At 36.4% G+C, this 22,558-nt stretch overlaps 2 protein-coding genes across 5 annotated transcripts; one reads left to right on the plus strand and one right to left on the minus strand.

Annotated features, from left to right (window-relative positions):
• Positions 1 to 1,098: 1,098 nt before the first annotated feature.
• On the minus strand, positions 1,099 to 13,214 carry ids (iduronate 2-sulfatase). 4 transcript variants are annotated; one of them, XM_067456654.1, is made up of 9 exons: positions 12,877 to 13,214; positions 12,611 to 12,749; positions 12,340 to 12,517; positions 12,046 to 12,134; positions 10,424 to 10,624; positions 9,162 to 9,332; positions 8,874 to 9,000; positions 4,976 to 5,149; positions 1,099 to 1,925 (listed from the first exon to the last, which is right to left on the minus strand). In XM_067456654.1, exons 1-9 carry the CDS (start codon positions 12,888 to 12,890, stop codon positions 1,399 to 1,401), a joined length of 1,620 nt encoding a protein of 539 aa, XP_067312755.1. In that variant the 5' UTR covers positions 12,891 to 13,214; the 3' UTR covers positions 1,099 to 1,398. The 4 variants fall into 4 exon arrangements, with proteins under 4 accessions (XP_067312755.1, XP_067312754.1, XP_067312757.1 ...); XM_067456653.1 differs by having other exon boundaries at positions 12,611 to 13,214; XM_067456656.1 differs by lacking the exon at positions 12,046 to 12,134 and having other exon boundaries at positions 12,340 to 12,494; positions 12,611 to 13,208.
• A 372-nt stretch (positions 13,215 to 13,586) lies between these two features.
• Positions 13,587 to 19,870, plus strand: LOC137092405 (lysozyme g-like). Its single transcript, XM_067456657.1, has 5 exons — positions 13,587 to 13,920; positions 14,058 to 14,141; positions 14,230 to 14,426; positions 19,234 to 19,372; positions 19,631 to 19,870. The coding sequence occupies exons 1-5, from the start codon at positions 13,917 to 13,919 to the stop codon at positions 19,762 to 19,764; spliced, it is 558 nt and encodes a 185-aa protein (XP_067312758.1). The 5' UTR covers positions 13,587 to 13,916; the 3' UTR covers positions 19,765 to 19,870.
• The last annotated feature ends 2,688 nt before the right edge of the window (positions 19,871 to 22,558 follow it).

Raw genomic sequence — 22,558 nt, forward strand, 5'->3', positions numbered from 1 at the left:
TTGCGAGATATAAAGTCAGAATTGCGAGATATAAAGTCTGAATTGTGAGATATAAAGTCAGAATTGCGAGATATAAAGTCAGAATTGCGAGATATAAAGTCTGAATTGCGAGATATAAAGTCAGAATTGCGAGATATAAAGTCAGAATTGAGAGATATAAAGTCAGAATTGTGTGATATAAAGTCAGAATTGAGAGATATAAAGTCAGAATTGAGAGATATAAAGTCAGAATTGAGAGATATAAAGTCTGAATTGTGTGATATAAAGTCAGAATTGAGAGATATAAAGTCAGAATTGAGAGATATAAAGTCAGAATTGAGAGATATAAAGTCAGAATTGAGAGATATAAAGTCAGAATTGCGAGATATAAAGTCAGAATTGTGAGATATAAAGTCTGAATTGCGAGATATAAAGTCAGAATTTAGAGATTTAAAGTCAGAATTGTGAGATATAAAGTCAGAATTGTGAGATATAAAGTCATAATTGAGTTAAGTCAGAATTGCGAGATATAAAGTCAGAATTGTGAGATATAAAGTCTGAATTGCGAGATATAAAGTCAGAATTTAGAGATTTAAAGTCAGAATTGTGAGATATAAAGTCAGAATTGTGAGATATAAAGTCATAATTGAGTTAAGTCAGAATTGCGAGATATAGTCAATTATATCACGCGATTCTGACTTTATATCTCTCTGACTTGCGTGTTTATAATCTCGTAATTCATGGCTTTTTTGTCAAAAAAAACCTACAATTGACATAAAAAGTCGCAAATATTGTTTAAAATTTTTATTCTGTTTATATTAATTATATATATATACATATATACATATATATATATATATATATATATATATATATACAGACATATATACATATATATATATATATATATCATGAATATAAATTGTTCATTAAATTCTTATTAAAATTCTTATTATTGTAATGTAGTAAAACTGCAATATAGGTTTTAATTTAAATCAAAATGAAGTTTATACAGCCTTTAATATATACAATATATTAATATATTAAAGTATTTTAGCATTTTTATTATTATTATTATTATTATAAAATGATGTTTTATTACAAAATATTGCAGTAAATTTTTATTTAAATCAGAATAAAGGCAGTATAACAAATTCTACCATGAAGCACCATTTTTATAATAAATATATATATATATATTTTACATTACAGTAATGAGAAGTTATTAGCATTGTGATAATGAGAATTGGTAGGAAGGAAAACATAATTATCATGACATTATGTCAGAAAGCAAAATAGGCTTCAGTTTTTTTGCAAAATGTAACTTCTTAATTCTGTCTTTCCGTTTTTAATGAAGCACGTCCAGACATTTTCTTGACAGGTTTGGTAACATAAATTTTCCCTTCACTGACAAACTAGTCACATAATCCCTTTTGATTTCAAACCGTTGCTGTGATACATGATATGATGCTTTAAGCTCTCTGTCCATGACGGCAGCACGCCAAGCTTTTGCATTACTGTGGCGAGGTCAAATTCCTCAAACACGTTATTGTCCTCTCCGGGGTCTTCAGCCAGGAGGTACATTTCTCCCGCGTGGATGTCCGTCATGTTAGGCTGGCAACGGAGCGGGTCAAAGCCCACCCATAAGGTGTACCGGTAGTCAGTGGAGCGAATCGAGTAGCCCATGATGCGGATATCGGCGAGGTTGGGCAGGTCAGAGTTCTCCTGGATGGAATCGGAGGGCCGAGGGTACTGGCTGAATGAGTAGGCTTCTCTGTGGACGTCTCTTTCTGGGATGCGGATGAGATGGGCTTGGCTTGAGCCCTCGGTGCACAGCTCGATCTTAAAGGATGACGGGGGACAGTGGCTCAGAGGACGCAGTCCAGCTAGGCTTGACAGCGTGGGGAAAACATCCACCAGCTCCACCACTTTCTCAACTCCTTGACCTGAGAGATGCAAAGAAAAACTGATGTAAAACTATGATGGAAATGCTGATGCATAGCATTATTCTGGTATGATTAAGAGAACCAATAATGCATCTATACTAAAACAAATTTGGTGTAGAAACTAAATTGCTAGTAAATTTCAAAATTAGTTAAAGAAGAGGCAAGTAACATAGATTTACATGAGAAATTAGAAAGTAGAAGTACTAAAAAAAAAATTTGTAAAATGTATATCCAATAATATTTTTTTATAACATTTTTCACAGTGTAAGGCCACAATGGTTAGCATCATATGTAGTGTGCAAACATATACTTTTGTGTTGTTTAACTCCATCACACTTGGAGGGCTTTAGTTTGGCTGGCTAATACTTTTTTTCTTATTAAAAACTTGCTATTCTATGGAGCATAACAGTAAACACCCACACAGACGTACAAAAATGCACAAAACTGTGTATTTAGTGTCTTTTAAGGGGGAATAACCTAACTGTGTCGCAATTCAATCTGAAATGATGGTACAAAAAACTATTAAATCAAAGGCTTCATTGATTTCAAGCATTTTTTTTTATAAGTATACACTACACTGTAAAGGGATCAGTTGACTTAAGACAATGGGTTTCCTCACTTTTTTTAGTTATGTGAACCTGACAATTACACAACTTAATTTTTTTCAATTACACATGAGGTTTATTCACTTAATAATTTTAAGACAACAGGTTTCCTCGAATTTTATAAAGGTGCAGTATGTGAATTTTAGCGGCATAGTGGTGAGGTTGTCAAGTCACCTTCATTTATATGGAGCTTTTTACAACACAGATTGCTTAAAAAAAAAAAAAGCAACTTTACAGTGACAATAGGAAATACATTTTGCTTTAGAAGAAAAGCTAAAGTAGGTTATGAATTGCAACCACCCAAAGCTCACCCAAACAGTGACTAGTGCTCTGTAGAGGAGTTTGTCCGTTAAGGGCTACTGTAGAAACATGACGACACAAAATGGCCACTAAGGGGACCCTTGGTGTATGTTGTAGATAGAAATGATTCCTACGGTGATAAAAACATAATGGTTCTTTATGAAAGGTCTTTATACACCACTGAAAACATAGTTATGTATATTATATTGCCTTTCTGTCAATAATCCTCATAAATACTACACACTGCACCTTAAAGGTACAGTGAGTAGTATTTATGTGGATATCATATGTTTTCAGTGGTGTAGGACTCTTCTGATTGGTGAATCACTGGAAATTATGCAATAAAGACAGAATAATAAAAGTTAAGCTGAAATCAGTGATAGTATATTTTTGTCATCCCTCCCTTGGGTCATAAAAATTGAGTGTTCATCGGAGTGGTCCAAGACCCTAGGACTTTTGTTACCTGAACCACGAATACACACACACACACACACACACACACACACACACACACACACACACACACTTCATGCTTCAGTACACATTAAAAATGCTAAAAATTCAAACAAAAAATGCTAAGCCGTTAGCAAAAACCATTTTATAATGTCTACACAGTATTCTGAATGGATACCGAAGACTATGCATCCAAGTCATGAAATATCATGTTATAGTATTATTATTTTTCACAAGAGGTCAGCAGAGAAACCCAATGTGATAGCCTAGAAATCTGTATTTGCACCCTAGCGACAGCAAATCTAATCTGCAACGAGTTTCGTCTAGCAACTCTCAATACAGTTATGAGCTGTAAAAACCAACTCTGGTCGGGTCAATCACATCGTGTATAGAGTCGGGGGGCGGGGCTTAACATAATGACAGCCAATGTTGCGCTTGCGTGCTTTTAGTAAACACAGAAACTGACGAACGGCGGTTTTTCGAATCAGCTTTGACTGCGACTCTGGAAGACTTGGAATTAAGCTTTTCTCTGAGAAAAGAACAAAGAACGGCACTGAAGTCATTCTTAAAAAGGGAAGATGTGTTCAGAGTTTAGCCGACCGGATACGGTGAAAGTGTAATCTGTCAACTAGCTCCACTTTACGTTACTCTGGTTGGTTGTAGCTCTATCCTATCGCGTGCAGAGGGAGTTTGAAAGACAACCCTTTATCCCGCCCCTCGGATTGAGCCCTGTCAATGGTAAGTTTCCAGACCAAACAGAAATCTATGTTAGATAACGTGAGATATTTTGTGATATAACGTGAGATATTTTGTGATACCAATGTTAGATATTTTGAGCTGAATTAAAAGGTTATGCATCAAATTTTGTTGAGAAAGTTGAAAAGATATGCTTCAATTATTATTTATGTATTTAGTATTTATTGATAAAATCTAGTAAATAAAAAAATACAAATAAACATTTTATAAAAAAATATTATCAAAATGAAAAAGCTTTCCAGACAAAAATTCGGCCCGTGAGGGAAACATTTGTTATAAAGTGCGAGAGTGATGAGGGTTAAATAGCCAAAGGGCTCATAGCATGTCTGTCTTTAAACTTTATACATTGTTGCAAAAACATTTTTGTATGGAGTCAATAAATGTTGTCGTCGTTGTCGCTGTTGTTGTTGTTGTTTTTACTTATGGAACCCAAGTGCTGCTATAATATAAACCATAAAATACAAATAAATGTATGAATATAGCAACTATTCTGGCATCAGCTCTGAAATGTACGGATACAGTTACTGAATATAGCGCAGTTCATTAGAGCAACAACAAGCAACAATCCAAAGCACACTGTGAGAGCAATAACTCTCAGGACTTATTAGCTTCTCTATGCTGTGGCATTATCATTACAGTCATTACTCCAGCTGCTTATGCTGGGTGTTTTCTAAAGATTGCCACAAATGTGCACTTGAGAGCTGAAAGCGAGAACCAGCACCAGATGCATGTGCTCACAGTAAACTTGCAATAAAACGTTAGCACGGCGCACAAGCAAAAATAAGAACCAAAGCTCTAAATGGGGCGATACTGTAGCCATAACGTTGTTTCCAGAAAGTTGATATCACACGCTTGAGTGACTTCGGTTGGAGTCTCAGATTCTTGAGAAGGATCCTGCGGTCTTTGCGTGTTGACAGCTGCTTTGAGTAACATTACCTTTGCCAAACTGCTCCCGTGTGCCCTGAAACACGTTGATGAAGGGGAACGTCTTCTCCCCAGGCCGAGAGAAAGGTGAGGTCACACCTGGCTTGTACACGATCAATGGCACTCGGGTGGCCACATCAAAGTTGCTGTATTTGGCCCACTCGCCATGTTCCCCTAATGACCAACCTGAGAGAGAGAGAGAGAGAGAGAGAGAGAGAGAGAGAGAGAGAGAGAGAGAGAGAGAGAGAGAGTTATCCGTGAGAAAACTACTCCGAGTCGCACAGAATGAGCCGTTTAAACAGTCTTTTCGGGCAGTTACTCTTATTTAAGGCACAGAGTAAGTGTGGCCTAATAAAATGGCGTAGCAGATAGAAAGCAGGATTGTAATTTGAATTTAGGAAGTTAGTACAATTTCAAGAAACATTTTAAAGGGTTTGTTCACCCAAAAATTCAAATTCTGTCATCAATTATTCACCATCATGCCGTTCGACAGCCGTAAGACCTTTGTTCATCTTTGGAACACAAATGAAGATATTTTGTTGAAATCCGATGGTTCAGAAAGGCATTCATTGACACCAATGTCGTTTCCTCTCTCAAGACCCATAAAAGGCACTAAAGACGTCGTTACATAGCCCATCTCACCACAGTGGCTCTACAATAATTGTATGAAGCGACGAGAGTAGTTTTTGAGCGTACATTTTTTCATACATCAAACGTTTCATTCATACATTTCGTACATCAACTTGTATAGTGATGGCCGATTTCAAAACACAGTTTCATAAAACTTCAAACCATAATGAATCAGTGTATTGATTCATGATTCGGATCGCCAAAGTCACGTGATTTCAGCAATTTGGCGGTTTGACAACGATTCGAATCATGAATCAATACATTGATTCATTAAGCTCAGAGGCTTCAGGAAGCTGTGTTTTGAAATCAGCCATCAATATACAAGTCAATATTTAGGTTTTTTTTTGGTGCACAAAACTATTCTTGTCATTTCATAAAATGATTGTAGAGCCACTGTAGTGAGATGGGCTTTGTAACGACGCCTTTAGTGCCTTTATGGGTCTTGGGAGAGGAAATGACATTGTGGCCAATGAAGGCCTTTCTGATCCATCGGATTTCAACAAAAATATCTTTGTGTTCTGAAGATGAACAAAGGTCTTACGAGTGTCGAACGACATGACGGTGAGTAATTAATGACAGAATTTTCATTTTTGGGTGAACTAAGCCTTTAATAACATGTTATCATACAACATTTGGGGTATTTCCAGAAACATTAGATACTGAAATGCGGCAATAATATGAAATAGGTATTTATTTGGCCACACTTATAATAATAAGGTTTCATTTGTTCATTCATTAACCACATTAGTTACTGTAACATGAACTGAGAATGAACAATACTTCTACATTATGAATTAATTTTAGCTGATGTTAATCTAAACATTTATTAACCCATATAGTAACACTTTACAATAAGCTTGTGTTAGTTTACATCTACAACACCTCTGTTCAGCATTAATCTTAACACACACACATATATTAATGCATCTATTCACATTAATAGCATAATTAGTTTATGCATTAGTTAACATGAACTAGCCATGAAAGGTTCCTGTAGCTTTACTGTTTTTGTAAGGTTATCTTACTGTACATATTTACATTAGTTTACTCAGCAGTTGACACACACCAACATTTCAAACTCACCATCTGACTCTAAAGGTAAAAATGCTTTTTTGTGTACCGTATCAACATCATTTAATAATAAGGCATTGATTTGGGCTGTTGGTAAACATAATTCTACAGCGAATACCATCTGAACATACACACTTTACTATCATTACTTACATTCAACAAAGCATTAATGGATTTTTGACCTGTATTGTGAAGTGTACACTATTTCAACATTACTTGATGTGATACTAACATTTATAGACTTTTATTAACATGACTTGCCATTAAAGGGATAGGAACTATCCCTTTAACAAAGCATTTATTAATGGGATGTGTGGACCTTATTGTGAACCGTCTCTTGCATGACACCACAATCTTTCAAATATGCCAATCTAATATGATTTCTGACCTGTAATGTTGCCAGAATAATAATCACACACTGTTTGTTAATAGGCCAGAGGAGAACTGGCACCCCGACTGAGCCTGGTTTCTCTCAAGGTCGCCTTTGGCTTGGCTTGCTCAGTTGGGGACACTTAGTTTCCACCTAAATATCCAAATAAAATGAATTACTAAATTAACTATATCAACAAAATCACTGATCTGCCCACATTGTCTCTATATGATCAATTGAAATGAGCTGATGACATCACTGTTTTCTCCAGAACGACTGTACAGCCGAATTCAATTTTGTTGCAATATTTTCCTGTTTGACACTGTGATGCTGCTTTGAAACAATCATCATTGTAAAAGCACTAAATAAATAAAGTTGACTTGATTTGACTTGGAAAGTGTACACTTTTTGAACATTAACTGACGTGTTACTAACATTTGTATACTCTTTATTAACATGACTCACCATTAACAAAGCATTTATTGTTTACTGCTTTGTTATGAACCTACAAATGTTAACACATCAGCTAATGTTTAAATAGGGTACACTTTACAATAACAGTCAAAAATCCATGAATAAATGCTTTGTTTAATGCAAGTAATGACAGTAAAGTGTGTATAAAATATGTTGGCATAAACGTACAGTATACCAACAGCCCAAACCAATGCCTTATTATTAAATTATGTTGATAAGGTACACAACAGCATTTTTACCTTTAGTGTCAGATGGTGTTCACCCTTAGTGTGTGTCAACTGCTACGTAAACTAATGTAAATATGTACAGTAAGATAACCTTACAAAAACAGTAAATCTACAGGCACCATTCATGGCTAGTTCATTTGAACTAATGCATTAACTAATGTTAACTAATTGCACCATTAGTGTGAATAAATGCATTAATATATGTGTGAGTTAACGTTAATAAAGATAAACTAATGCTGAATATAGGTGCTTGTTCATGGCTAGTTCATGTTGACTAATGCATAAACTCATTACGCTGTTAACGTTAATAGATGCATTAATATATGTGTGTGTTAAGATTAATGCTGAACAGAGATGTTGTTCATGGTAAGTTCATGTTATTAACTATATGTGGCAGCTGCTGATTATAATATTGTTTTATTGTAATACAATAATTTAATGTCTAATGTAATATTTAAGAACATTTCAATATTATTATTATTCTTATTACAGATCTCTTTTTAAGAGGTTATCGATTTGTGCTTTTGTTCAGGGTTATTATAATTGAAACAAAATAAAATATAAATAATAATAAACATAAATAAATTAGATATTAACCTTTTTATATTAAAACATTTTTTCAGCTAGTTGCCAGAGAGGCTCATTTTAGTTAGGAAAATATATTGGCATATAATGCATAAACTAATGAATGAAATTAAAATTAAAATATAAACATAAAATCGAATTCAAAATATGAATAAAAACTATAATAGTATCTGTAACTATCTATAACTATAGTGATACTAAATCAACACTGCTTTATGTTGAATTTCTTTAAAACCATGCATTAAAAAATGAGCCTATTAATATATTCAGAATTTTGCACTTCCACAACCCTGTATGAGCCACTTAATGCACTGCATGAATGTTTGCATTATGATGAGGGGGAAAAAAGTCATCTATATGACAAACTGAACCGACTATTCAAAATGCAATTTATGCTAAATGAAACAAAAACGTGATAGCATCGTTTCTGAAAAGAACTTACAGAACGGACTGAAAACCTCAGCATGAATGGGAACCAAATGCTTCAATACTGCCACCTAATGGATGTACTACCTAACAACGGGCTGAATTGACAGAACTTTCTTCAACAAACCGTGATCGGAGCTAAACACCACTATAGTGTTCTTGGCGAGGCCCAAATCATCGAGGGCTTGCAGAATTTTTCCCACCTGAGCATCCACATATGACACTGAGGCAAAGTAGTGCTGTCGGATCTGCAGCTAAAAGATGAAAAAAAAACATCACGTTTGGGGGTTTATTGAAAGCACAATCATATCTTCAAACAACTAAAACAGGCCTCAAATTAGCCGTAACAAACCAAAATGTGAATGATATACTGGTAGAAAATATCTAAGCGTGACTATTGTTTTCTGCATGGTACCTGAAAGTCTTTAGGAATGGGGCCATAAGGAAAGCTCAGATTTAATGCCTGAACATCCTCCCTCTTTCGGATGTCAGTCCAGGGGTTGTAGGCCACATCAGGAAGTTTCTTGGGAACATCTGGGTCTGGAGCCAGCGTCATACTCTCGATCGGATAGAGCTTTAGGTACTCCTATAAAAATGCAATATTCCCCAAGTTTACTGAGTTAAAGCAGCACTAGGTAACTTTTCAACCTTCATAATATATTTTCAAGACTCTTGTGATGTAACATCGACTTACAATAGGTTGAATGACACGTCTGCCATAGCTTGATGGGGTCTGTATTGTATTTAATCGTACTTTTAAACGTCGAGTTTCGGGTAGTAACCCGAGAACAAAAAGAACTACAAAATTCGACTGCTTTCCAGCATATACGTCACTTCCACCAACACACACACTTCCTTAAATTCGGACGTGCGAGCCCAACTTTGTTTGTCGGATAATATAGTCATGTCCGAAGCAGCATAGACAAATAAGAAAGAAAAGGTTTTGTTGGAGGAAAGCAATAAGAGGAAACGAAAAAGTGATGGGATTAAAGGAAGGACGAGGATCAACATGTGACCAGCGTTTGCTCGTCGGCGTGAGCTGAAGGAGGCGTGCCCGACCGATGCTGTCATGCTTGTTACGGTGATTACCTACCATTCAAACATTGAACTGAAGTATCATATAGATTCTTTAAAACGGTAACCAATAGACTACTATAATGACGCTGGCTTGTAAACGTGAGCATCGCGATTATTTGGCATTTGAAAAAAATAAAACCCATGAAATTATATTCATATGACATGCTGAAACACATGCCAATGACTGTACCTGGAATGAAGACATTTCACACACAACGCCAGAAGAACAGCTGCATGTGAACTCCTCTTGCAGTGTTCAGGGGAACTGTTAGTGCTGCACCAACCCGCGGGGACGCTTTTATGAAGTTATTTGGCCCGCCCCGCACCACTGTATATAGTTTTACAACCCGTCCCGCACCCACGACCATTAAATAGACACACGGGGTCCGCGGATTATGAGACGACCCGCGCATTACTAGTTCAGGGCTATCAGGTCAACAAATGCACGCGCGATGGCATCCCCTGTTGTAGGATGACAGCTTACGACAGTAGTTGAGGACATTACATCCCAACTGTAGGGGGACCCCGAGAGCAAATGTTACCCAGTGCTGCTTTAACAGCTGCTCATAGTGTCACACTTCTCTAAAAACAAACACATACCCGTGGGATTCTGAAAGGAATATGAGGCTTATAGAAGCCAACAGCCAGGAAGAATGGATTCTGAGCGTCCTTCATAGAGTCCAGGAGTCGTACGGCCTCCGCGGTGTTCTCCATGTCAGGAAGGGTTCCTAAAGGCATCTCGGACACATCCACGGGACACAGTAAATTACTGTGCAGTGTGCCATCTTTATCTTTGCAAACCTATCAGATGAATATGAAATATTGGGGATAATAAAATAATTGCAACTTTTTCATTTATCTCACAATTCTGGCTTAAATCAGCTTTGCAGTAAAGACATCAATTATATTTAAGGTATATTCAAATAGAAAACCATAAATTGTAATTATATTTCAAAATATTAAAAAAAAAATCTGTATTTTTGATCAAGTGAGTGCAGATTTAATGAGCATAATAGACTTTTTTTTTTTTAAAAATTAATCTATATATACCCATACAAATACATACATACACACACACACACACACATATATATATATATATATATATATATATATATATATATACATTTATATACACACACAGTGAGGGAAATAAGTATTTGAACACCCTGCTATTTTTTAGTTTTCCCACTTAGAAATCATGGAGGGGTCCTTTGTCCTTTATTCAAATTTTATTTAAAATGTTTATTTGTTTATTTTTATTATTAAATATTTTACATTGAAGGACATCCACGCTTTGACTTAAAGTGATAGTTTACCCAAAAATGTAAATTCTGTCATCATTTACTCACTCTCAAGTTCTTCCAAACCTCTGAGTTTATTTGTTATACACAAAATAAGATATTTTGAAGAATGTCAGTATATCAAAAAGTTAATGGGCCTCATTGATTTCCATAGCATTTTTTTTTCAGTGGGGCCCATCAACTGTTCGGTTACCCACATTCTTCAAAATGTCTTCTTTTGTGTTCAACAGAAATGAAAAGAAAAAACTCATACAGGGTTGGAACATCTTGCGGGTGACTAAATTATGACAATTTACATTTTTGGGTGAACTATCCCTTTATGTCAAAGTGTGGATCTATTAAAATTTGTATAATAAATATAACGTCTAACAGCATTTTTTTTTTTTTTTTTTTTACATTAATTTGTTTTTTTTGTTTTTGTTTTTTACATCAGTTTTGTATCAGATACTACCTTAACTAACAAATCAGACCTCAGAATCACAAAAAGCTCTCACAGACTAACCAGCAGAGGTCAGGATTGTATAATTCTAATATAATTCTTCATGATTTCTGAAGGATCATATGACACTGAAGACTGAAGTAATGATGCTGAAAATTCAGCTTTGATCACAGGAGTAAATTACATTTTTCAGTATATTAAAATATTTTTTAATCAAATTATGCATGATGAGCATAAGAGACTTCTTTCACAGTAAAAATAGTAATGTTTCCAATCCAAACTTCTGACCCATACATACATACATACATACATATATACATATATACATACATACATACATACATACATACATATATATATATATATATATATATATATGTATATAACAGCACGACATAGCAGCATAGGTTCGAAAGCACAGACACCGAGGAAGTGTGTAACGTTACGTTACACACATCCACACCAACTCACACACTGACCTTCCTCTTTTCATATTTAAAAGAGGGTGGATGATACGGCGGTACAGACCAGCTGTACGGGTAATCATCCGAGTGGTTGGAGGCAATGCCTTGAGGACGAGCACGTAAAAGAGAAACATTATTAGTTGAAACATCAAACCAGACAGTTAACACATGAAAGGACTATAGGGCAAATTTTACCAAAAAGAAATGCCAAAATGGGGGGGGGGGGGGGGGGGGGGGGAGTTATATTTGGCATAACACAATCTACATTTTCAGGATCTTGTGCATTGTGGCATCATTCGGTTCAGTTACCGGGATGGAAGACTTTGCCCACTGATAAAGTGGTGTATCCATTAGACTTGAAGTACTGAGGGAGTGTTGTGTAGTTCCCTGCATGATCTCTCCAGTATGAATTGAAATCATACAGCTTTGTGGTGTCTGGTCTTCGACTTGTTAGGAAAGACACCCTACTAGGTCCACAAACAGCTTGCTTTAAAAGAACATAATGGCAATGTGCACCTGTAACTCAAAAATACAACTAATAAAGATATTTTTATTTTTCATGACCAAGAATACAGCATACCTGTGCAAATGTGTTATAAAACACTGTGCTCAAAGATGCAAGCTGGTCGATGTTTGGTGATCTGACCACTGGATCAGAGTAGCAGCCTAAAGTTGGTCTCAAATCATCAGCAAGTAGATACAAAATGTTGAACTTGCTGCTGCCGATTGCAAAAACAACGTGTAAAATCAAAACATACAACCACGTCTGAGTATTTACAAACATTATGTTAATATATAATAAAGCGAAATAGTTTAAAATCAGCACTATCGAATCTGCATCTTTACTTATGTTGTAACATGTCCAGTTACATCCAATGTTTTGCTTCCTGGTTTTCATAGACTGGCTGTGATGAATGGGACTGCTCTTAAAGGCACAGTACACTTTCGCTTGTCTGACAGGGCTCGGAGCAGAGAAAATCTCAGTACTACATAATAAAATATTAGATCTCCTGCGATTGAAAACATTTGAAGTAGCCTACCTTTCTGACAGTTTGTTTGGAAACGCAAACATCGTTGCATTTTACACAACATTTTAATCTCTGCATATTCTGAAAGCAAATTCGTGTGCCCATAAACTGTATTTGAAAATAATACGATATTGTTTTTCCAATTCCAAGTGTATTGATTGTAACATAATTGTTACTTATCTGTATTTTCTTCCCTGTTTGTTGCATTAACGAACGTGATAGGCTAGTCTGCAGCATAGGCCTATAACTTATAACTTCACAATTAATGCTCGTGTCCATGCTATCCACTGAGACTGTTTATGCCAAACTGATAAGCTTTCATTCAGATAAAAAATAATTTATTGTTGAAGTTTTCGTATTGCTAATGGAGTTAACTATGTTAACAGATGAAACCAAGCTTTCTAATCTTCAAACTGTCTGGTGAAGGGTACGTGCGTCTCAATCAACTCCCTAGTTCAGTAGTCAGGGCACTGATCAGGGAGTCAGCCCATTGACTTATGTCCTGACTAGTGCCCTGACTAGTGAAGTAGGGATCTGATTGAGACGCACCCTATGTAAAACTGGTGAGTAAACACTGGCGGATTTATGCTGCGCTTCACGTGCTCTCGGAATTATGGTAAATATGATTTTCCTAGGTAAAAAATTAAACATGAACAGAAACTTTTTGAAAATTGAATGCAATGATCTCGTAATAAAGACTTCAGAAGTCGGAATTATCGAATTCCCGATAGCACGTGAAAAGGCAGCATAGCCTACCACACCCACCCAACGGGGGAAAGCGAAAGAGAAACCGGTTCAACTACGATCACAACAACATATTCATCGGACTTGATTGTTTGTTCACAACATTTTCAAATCATGGGTGAGAAGATTAATATTCAATGCTAATGTCTTACTATGATACTGATACTATAGTTGACTATTTATTGTTATGTTGATATCAGTTATTTATTAACTATAGCCTAGGCCTTCAGACAATACTTGCCATGTATTTTCTAGCATGCATTTATGGAGACATCATGAAAATAGACACCACCGGTGCGTCAGATGTGACTGCAAAACAGGATCAATTAAAAGTGAAGGGTATGACTTCATAACTGTGTCCAGTAACCATAATTTACCAATATGCACTAAACTGCATTTTATTAACAATAATTTATGCTTTTCAAAGGTGTTGAAGCCTCCAAAAAACTGGCTGAGCATGATCTTACCCATATGGAGAAATACAAGAGTATAATCACTGAAGTAAGCAGAGCGAAGCAGATGGACCCGGCTGTGATTGCTGCCATCATATCCAGAGAGTCCAGAGCCGGAGCCGCTCTGAAGGATGGGTGGGGCGACCATGGCAATGGCTTCGGCCTGATGCAGGTTAGGTTATGGAATAGATCTAGTGTGTTTGAACTCCAGGACAGGGAGAGCTTAATAGGAGGGATATCAGATGACATTTAAGGGGCCCTATTTTAACAATCTGAGCGTATTGTCTGAAGCACACGGCACAGGTACATTTAGGGCATGTCGGAAATCCACTTTTGCTTATTTAACTACAGAAAAAATGGTCGACGTGCCCGGCGCATGGTCTAAAAGAGTGTGTTGTGGCCATAACATGCAATAAACTAATCAGAGTTTTATCACCCATTCCCTTTAAAAGCCAGTTGCACTTCACCATGGCGGAAATTACAAGCAGAAAGACTTAACGTTTCTTCAGAGAGAAATCCTTTGATTGTTAATATTTAAAAATGTTTGTGTGCTGGGACCCTGTATGTGTAATAACAGAGTGCACGGGTGTTGTGCACCTGCCAATAGCGCATACGCCATTATACATTTATACTAGGCCTACATTACATTTTATCATACGCCACGTTGTTTAAATAGTGAATGTGCTCAAAGATGTCTATTGACCAAAAAAGATGGCCACAAGTTCATTCGCCATTTAAACAACGTGGTGTATGATAGGGCCCAGAGTGTTTTAATAAAATCTGAAAATGAAATTGATACGTATTATCAGTGATAATGCATGCAAATTATTAAAGGGTTAGTTCACCCAAAAATGAAATGTATGTCATTAATAACTCACCCTAATGTTGTTCCACACCCATAATACCTCCGTTCATCTTCAGAACACAGTTTATGATATTTTATATTTTAGTCCCAGAGCATATCCAGTCTATGCACACTTTACTGTCCATGTCCAGAAAGGTTATAAAAACATCATCAAAGTAGTCCATATGTGACATCAGTTGATTAGAATCTCTTGAAGCATCGAAAATACATTTTGGTCCAAAAATATCAAAAACTAAGACTTTATTCAGCATTGTCTTCTCTTCCTTGTTCCTCAAATAAAGATTCAAACGGTCATGAATCAGTGAATCGATCAATGATTCGTATCGCCAATGTCACGTGATTTCAGCAGTTTGGATCGCATGTCAAACTGCTAAAATCTCATGACATTGCCGATCCGAATCATGAGCTGTGTTCTGATGATGAACAGAGGTCTTACAGGTGTGGAATAAAGTTATGTTAAGTCATTAATGACATCAACTTCATTTTTGGGTGAACTAACCCTTTAAGAAAGCATTAATATATTGTTTAACATTAAAGAGATAGTTCACAGACCAAAAAAAAAAAAATCAGCCCATCATTTACTCACCATCATATATGATAGGGATTTGACAGTGAGGAAATTTTACCACTGGTTAATCGGCATGTGACTAAAACTTGTGACTTTTAAATCGCTAATTCTAAAACGTAAGTAAAATGCATTCATAACGGTGCGGAGCAAAGTAAGTGTTATTTTTAAAATGCCCCAGTGGACACGCACCTTGAATGACAGTTCGGCAGTAAATGTTTGTTCACCGTGGGCCGTGAATGAATGACAGTGCGGCCGTTCGCATTTTACTTTTAGTTTCAAATTAGTCCCGAAACAGGGGCAACAACTTTTGTATGATATTCTAATTATATGACCAGCACCTGTAAATCACTGATCTGTCCACATTGTCGCTGATAACATCACTGTTTTCTCCAGAGGGACTGTACAGTTGAATTAAATTTTGTTGCAATATTTTACTGTTTTAAGGTGCACTATGCAGCTTTCCGTCCACTGGAGGGCGCCTATTCAAAACAAATGCGTAGTTTGATGACGCAAAGTGTGAGCGCAGCATCTTGGGAGATGTGGTCTTCACATCACAGCCACTGTCACATCACTGCTAAGAGTAAAGCGCTCCTGCCAAATAAAAGCCGAAACCGAGGGTAACGCAGATATGACACAATTGACAGGCGACTCCCTCAAACGCAATGCTGAAACTCCTGGTCCTTAGGTAAAATAGCAATTTTCTCACAATTTACAAATAGTTGGAAACATCTGGGATATTGTAGGTACTCAACTGAACAAAATATATAACACCGGCAGGGCTGGACTGGGGCTAAAATTCGTCTCTGGCATACCCAAGCACATCCGGCCCATGAGTTCCCCTTGAATGTTTTTGCTGGGGTTGGGGCCTTAAATTGGAGTATATAAATAAAACTAGGACAATTACAAATAATGATAGATATTATCGAATTTGCTGCAAATGCAGATAAATTTAATATTGCTTTAAATTGCTTTTTTTTGTCACACAGAAATGCCCTTGGCAGTAAGGCATTGATGATTTTGAGCTAGGTAAAGTAAATTTACTTCTTTTAAATGCTGTGATCATTTACTCACTCTCGTGTCGTTCCAAACCTGTATGACTTCTGTGAAACACAAAATAAGATGTTTTGAAGAATGTTGGCAACCAAGCCATTTTTGATTAGGCTACCATATGAATATTGTATGAACAAAACAAAAAAAACAGACTTAAATTATTTTATTTTATGCTACACAGAAATACATTTATTTAGGTTTGGAATGACATTAGGGTGAGTAAATGGTCACATTTTTGGGTTGAACAATCATATTTTTCAAGAGTTAACGCATCATTTAAGTAAGACACTGATATCAATCTTTCATGAGGCTATTACATTTCATTAAATCTATTAAACAAAGTTAATAAAACTTTTAAAGAGGAAAAAAAAGCTTTGTCCTTAATTCATGGGATCCAGACTTTTAAACAGTTTTATAGACTATAGTTTAACTGTAGGCCAGTTTCATTTAAATGTAAGATCATGGTAGTCACAGGGTAAAAAACATAGACTGTAAAAACCAGGCTCCTCATTATATGGCTATATGGTTTCTAAAATATATAAAACATATAAAACTATTATATTTGTAAGTTAAAAAAAATGTTAACACCTGTAGAAAATACGAAAACAGCCTCTATAAAAGTGATTTATATTCTGCAATATTAATTTAAGTAATATAGCAACATTTTTAATAAATGTTTCTTCCAAAAAAAACATATTTCTTCGCTGTTAGCTGCAATGTAAATTGTGGTTGTGATAAAGTGAAACATTTGTGTGTGTATTGACCTTTTCCACTTTACCTCGTCATGAACACATGCTCGCGGTTGTTTTTCAGCTGATTCAACACAGAACCTGTAATGTTTCCATATCATACGATTGTATAAAACTAAATTTGGAGTCAAAGTGCTGTGTAGAGTAGCATTTAAACGCAGCGTACGTTCGTCAGCGGCTGCGCTGTGCGGATATTCGCCTTTGCAGTTCCATACGCTCAAATTCTAATAAATAAATACATAGAAAAAAAGCGCCTAATATGGAGAGGAGGTCTCTCTCGCTTCAGCTTGTCAATTCAGAAGACAAACCAATGGGCCGCTGTCGCTGCATGTTGTCAGTGGTACAAAAAAAACATGTTTTTTGTTTTGTTTTTTTTTAAACACTACCGGACCCAAAGTGCGTCGGGCCACCGGGCATGCCCAGTATGCCAGATTACCAGTCCAGCCCTGAACACCGGCCTGGTTTTTTGATATTTTACTGCAAAAATACTACATAGTGCACTCTTAACACTGTGAAGCTGCTTTGAAACAATCGTCACTGTAAAAGCGCTATATAAATAAAGTTGACTTGACTTGGTATTTGCACATCACTTTCTTTGTTTGCGAGTCGAGTTTTTCTTTGCAAAGCAGATCATGTTTGTTTGCAAAATGCTGGATTTGTTTGTTTAATTACGGTAGTTTGTTCATAGTGTTGTAGCTGAACACCGGCGGTAACACTGGCAACAGTGTGACTATCAAGCCTAGTATATGGCATTCTTCTTTCAGACGAATACTACCGGGAGTTATATTAAAAAATGTCCTGGCTCTTCCAAGTTTTATAGGCTAATGGCAGTGAATGGCTGTTTCTGTTTTGAAGTCCATAAAATTGCACCCATTCATCATAAAAGTAATCCACACGGCCCCAGGGGGTTAATAAAGGCATTCAAGAGAGACTGGCGTTCCACGGCATGATGTAGGATGCTCTGATGAAAATATGCTAGTTCTCACAAGAACCAAGTTTTGTTTTGCTCTACCCTCTGCATTTCAGCATTCATCACGAGAACTTACTCAATGCCTGCGTCCTACGTCTTACGCTGGAACGCCAGTATCTCGTGAGCATGCGTATGACAAGTTAGAGATTACAGTTTGTAAAGTTTTAAATATTGATATTTTTCTTACACAAACGCATCGTTTCACTTCAGAAGGCCTTTATTAACCGTGTGGATTACTTTTATGGTGGACAGATGCACTTTTATGGACTTCAAAACAGAAACTGCAATTATAAAGCTTGGAAGAGCCAGGACATTTTTAATATAACTCATATAACTCTGACTGCATTAATCTGACCAGAAGAATGTCATATACACCTAGGATGGCTTGAGGGTGAGTAAATCATGGGCTAATTTTAATATTTGGGTGAACTATCCCTTTAAGTAACCTAAATACAAAGTGCATTCTTTAGCCTTTTTGTAAACAGTTAATGAGACAAAATGTTCGATAGTTGGGAGGGATTGGGAAATTACACAATGCCAACCGCATGAATGCAACATGTCAAAACATGTACACAGTTTTTGTCAGGTCATGCCGGATAGACTTGTGTTAAATCAAAAGATGTAGTTGTTTTTATTGTGTAAACTTGATTTTCCTAACTTCCCTTTTCAAAGCGTCAGTTGCCCTGCAGTGCTTCCTTAATTAGCCACAGGTTGATCCACCTTAATAATAGTTGTTGTTCTCTTTATTACTAATGTTTTTTTCTTTTTGTTTTTCAGGTTGACAAACGCTACCACACTCCAGTGGGTGCATGGGACAGTAAGGAACACGTCACACAAGCAACTGAGATACTCACTGGCTTTATTCAAGAAATTAAAAAAAAGTTTCCACAGTGGACTCAAGAGCAATGCTTTAAAGGTAGGATACTCTAAGAGACTATTAATTAACTGATTAAAACTTTGATTATCATGCAATTAGTGCATAAGTACACAAGGTCTTGGTTTTTTTTCAGTTTTTAAGATTTGTATTGATCAATTGGATTGTTGAATTTGATTAAAATGTACATTTAGAAGATTTCACTATGGTTTTAGAAGTAATATTAACTTTTCAGAGTATGTGATCACCTAGTTTGATTGAACTGAGTGTTTCATATCTCAGTTATATTGTCTGTTCCAGGGGGAATATCAGCCTATAACACAGGACCGAAAAACGTCCGTACATATGAGCGTATGGACGTGGGCACTACAGGTGGTGATTACTCTAATGATGTTGTGGCCCGAGCCCAGTGGTACAAAAGCAAGGGTTACTAAAGAACAGCCGTTATAATCTTTTATTCATTCTAACCACTACTTATTGTTCTGTCTTCTGTTTTTCTGTAATTTTGGGAATTAAATAAAACTCATTTATTCACACAAATCATGTATCTTACATGCAACACGACACGTACATTTAATGAACAGCCTTTCTAAAGCACAAAACGTCTGAGAAGGGGACGAGACGCTGATTCTGACATTCACACTGTGGGGAACACATGACGGTGTCTGAGTGAAACACATGCAATTATTCCAATCCTGACTGATTCCGCGGTACACCGTGCCTATAAAGAAGGTGAACGATACCTGGAACAAAGTAACGTTAATCTGTCTTCAGCAAGTGAAGTAAGACTGCTGCATATATATATATATATATATATATATATATATATATATATATATATATATATATATATAAACCACTGTCATGCAAATGTGGGTGTTTTACACAGATTAAATGAACTTACATTGACATAAACTTACACAACATAAACTTCACACAAGTCCTCGGTTCACCCGTGCTCATATTATCAGCACAGCATCAGCTGTCTGAGAGAAGCAGTTCAGTTAAGATAGTGTTATCGAGCATGCACACTTGCTCAGTATCTCAGCTCATCCATTCTCAGTACTGAACATGTGCGAAAGAAACGAGTTCTCGATTCTGTACTTGTGTCTCGTGATTTGAGAACTTCTGACTCAAGAACCACTGTAGCAGTGTGTAAGTGTGCGGAGCTGGGAACTGCTGCAAGCTGAATTAAACTAATGTTTTGATTAATACATTTTAAGATTTATATAAATTTATTTAAAAAATAAAATGAGCTTTTCCTGAAAATTTCATACATTATTGATCAAACAAATAAATGTTTAGTTTGACCATTTTGCAATCCATTGTGTTTCCAAACTTTAAAATAGCCTATTACAGTGATAAGTACAGCAAATGTGATGAACGTGTGTCCAACATGTTTTATTTTGATTGAATCCTGCATTTCATTCCTATGAACAAATGACACGCATGATCAGCTCATCACTCCTCAGTATCGAACAGAAACGGTTCTCTGTTTGGATTCAAGAACAGTTAAAGGGTTAGTTCACCCAAAAATGAAATTTCTTTCATTAATGACTCACCCCAATAAGACCTCCGTTCATTCTTGGAACACAGTTCAAGATATTTTAGATTTAGTCCGAGGCCTTTCTGTCCTCTGAATGTAAGTGTATGCCCACTTGCTGTCCACGTCCAGAAGGTAATGAAAACATCATCAAAGTAGTCCATATGTGACATCAGTTGGTTAGTTAGACTCTTCTGAAGCGTCGACAATACATTTTGGTCCAAAAATAACAAAAAAATATGACTTTATTCAGCATTGTCTTCTCTTCCACATTTGTTTTCAAACCTCAAATATAGATTCAAACGGTCGTGAATCATCAGATTGATTTGTGATTCGTATCACCAATGTCACGTGATTTCAGCAGTTAGCCAGTTTGACACGTGATCCTAATCATGATTCATGACCATTTTAATCTTTATTTGAGGAACACGGAAGAGAAGACAATGCTGAATAAAGTCGTATTTTTTGTTATTTTTGGACCAAAATGTATTGTAGTGCTTCAGAAGTGTATAACTAACCAACTGATGTCACATATGGACTACTTTGATGATGTTTTCATTACCTTCTGGACGTGGACAGCAAGTGGGCATACACTTACATTCAAAGGACAGAAAGGCCTCGGACTAAATCTAAAATATCTTAAACTGTGTTCAGAGGATGAACGGAGGTCTTACGGATGTGGAACGACATTAGGGTGAGTCCTTAATGAAAGAAATTTAATTTTGGGGTGAACTAACCCTTTAACTCAAGAAACACAACTCTACGTTCGGTAGTACACGCACATGCTCAGTATCAGCTACTCGTGAGTTCTCATCAGTTCTCTCAGAACAGCATCACCTCTTCTTTTTATAGCAGTATTTGTGGTGTCTGGTCTTTGATTTGTTAGGAAAGACACTAGCCTGACGTGCAGAATATGAGTCTGAAACTGCTCCATTGGGCTGTGATTATGAGGCGTGTTTCAACCAAACCAGGAAAGACATCAATTGGATAGACCTACAATCAATCAATCAACTTTATTTATATAGCGCTTTTACAATCATGATTGTGTCAAAGCAGCTTCACAGTGTCAAACAGGATAATATTGCGACAAAATTAGATTTGGCTGTACAGTCGTACTGGAGAAAACAGTGATGTTATCAGCTTATTTTAATTTATCATATAGCGACAATGTTGGCAGATCAGTATTATAGTTTATAGAATGAAATAAGACCTAATTCATACATTTTATTTGTATAATAAGTTGAGTAACTTTAATCATATTTTTAGTGTCCCCAACTGAGCAAGCCAAGCCAAAGGCGACAGTGGCAAGGAACCAAAACTCCATCAGGGCATGATGGAGAAAAATAAACCTTGTGAGAAACCAGACTCAGTCGGGGTGCCAGTTCTCCTCTGGCCTATTAACACACCGTGTAAGATTATTATTCTGGCAACCTTACAGTTCGGAAATCATATTAGATCGGATTATTCAAAATGTTCAGGGTATCACGGAAGAAACAGATTTATTTAGGATGGGGCGTCGATTACACAAGAGTATGAATACATGAAAGATCGGAATTATTGCGCCGAAGACGGGTTTTGAGCATGTCGTGCAAGTGAGGCAAATTCGGAGGAGACACCATTTGACACGGCTCAGCAGACACTCCAGGATGCGTTGGTCATGTCCAGGCAGGTCCACCATCCGATCC

Source organism: Pseudorasbora parva, chromosome 11 (assembly GCF_024679245.1).
Source record: "Pseudorasbora parva isolate DD20220531a chromosome 11, ASM2467924v1, whole genome shotgun sequence".
NCBI lineage: Eukaryota > Metazoa > Chordata > Actinopteri > Cypriniformes > Gobionidae > Pseudorasbora > Pseudorasbora parva.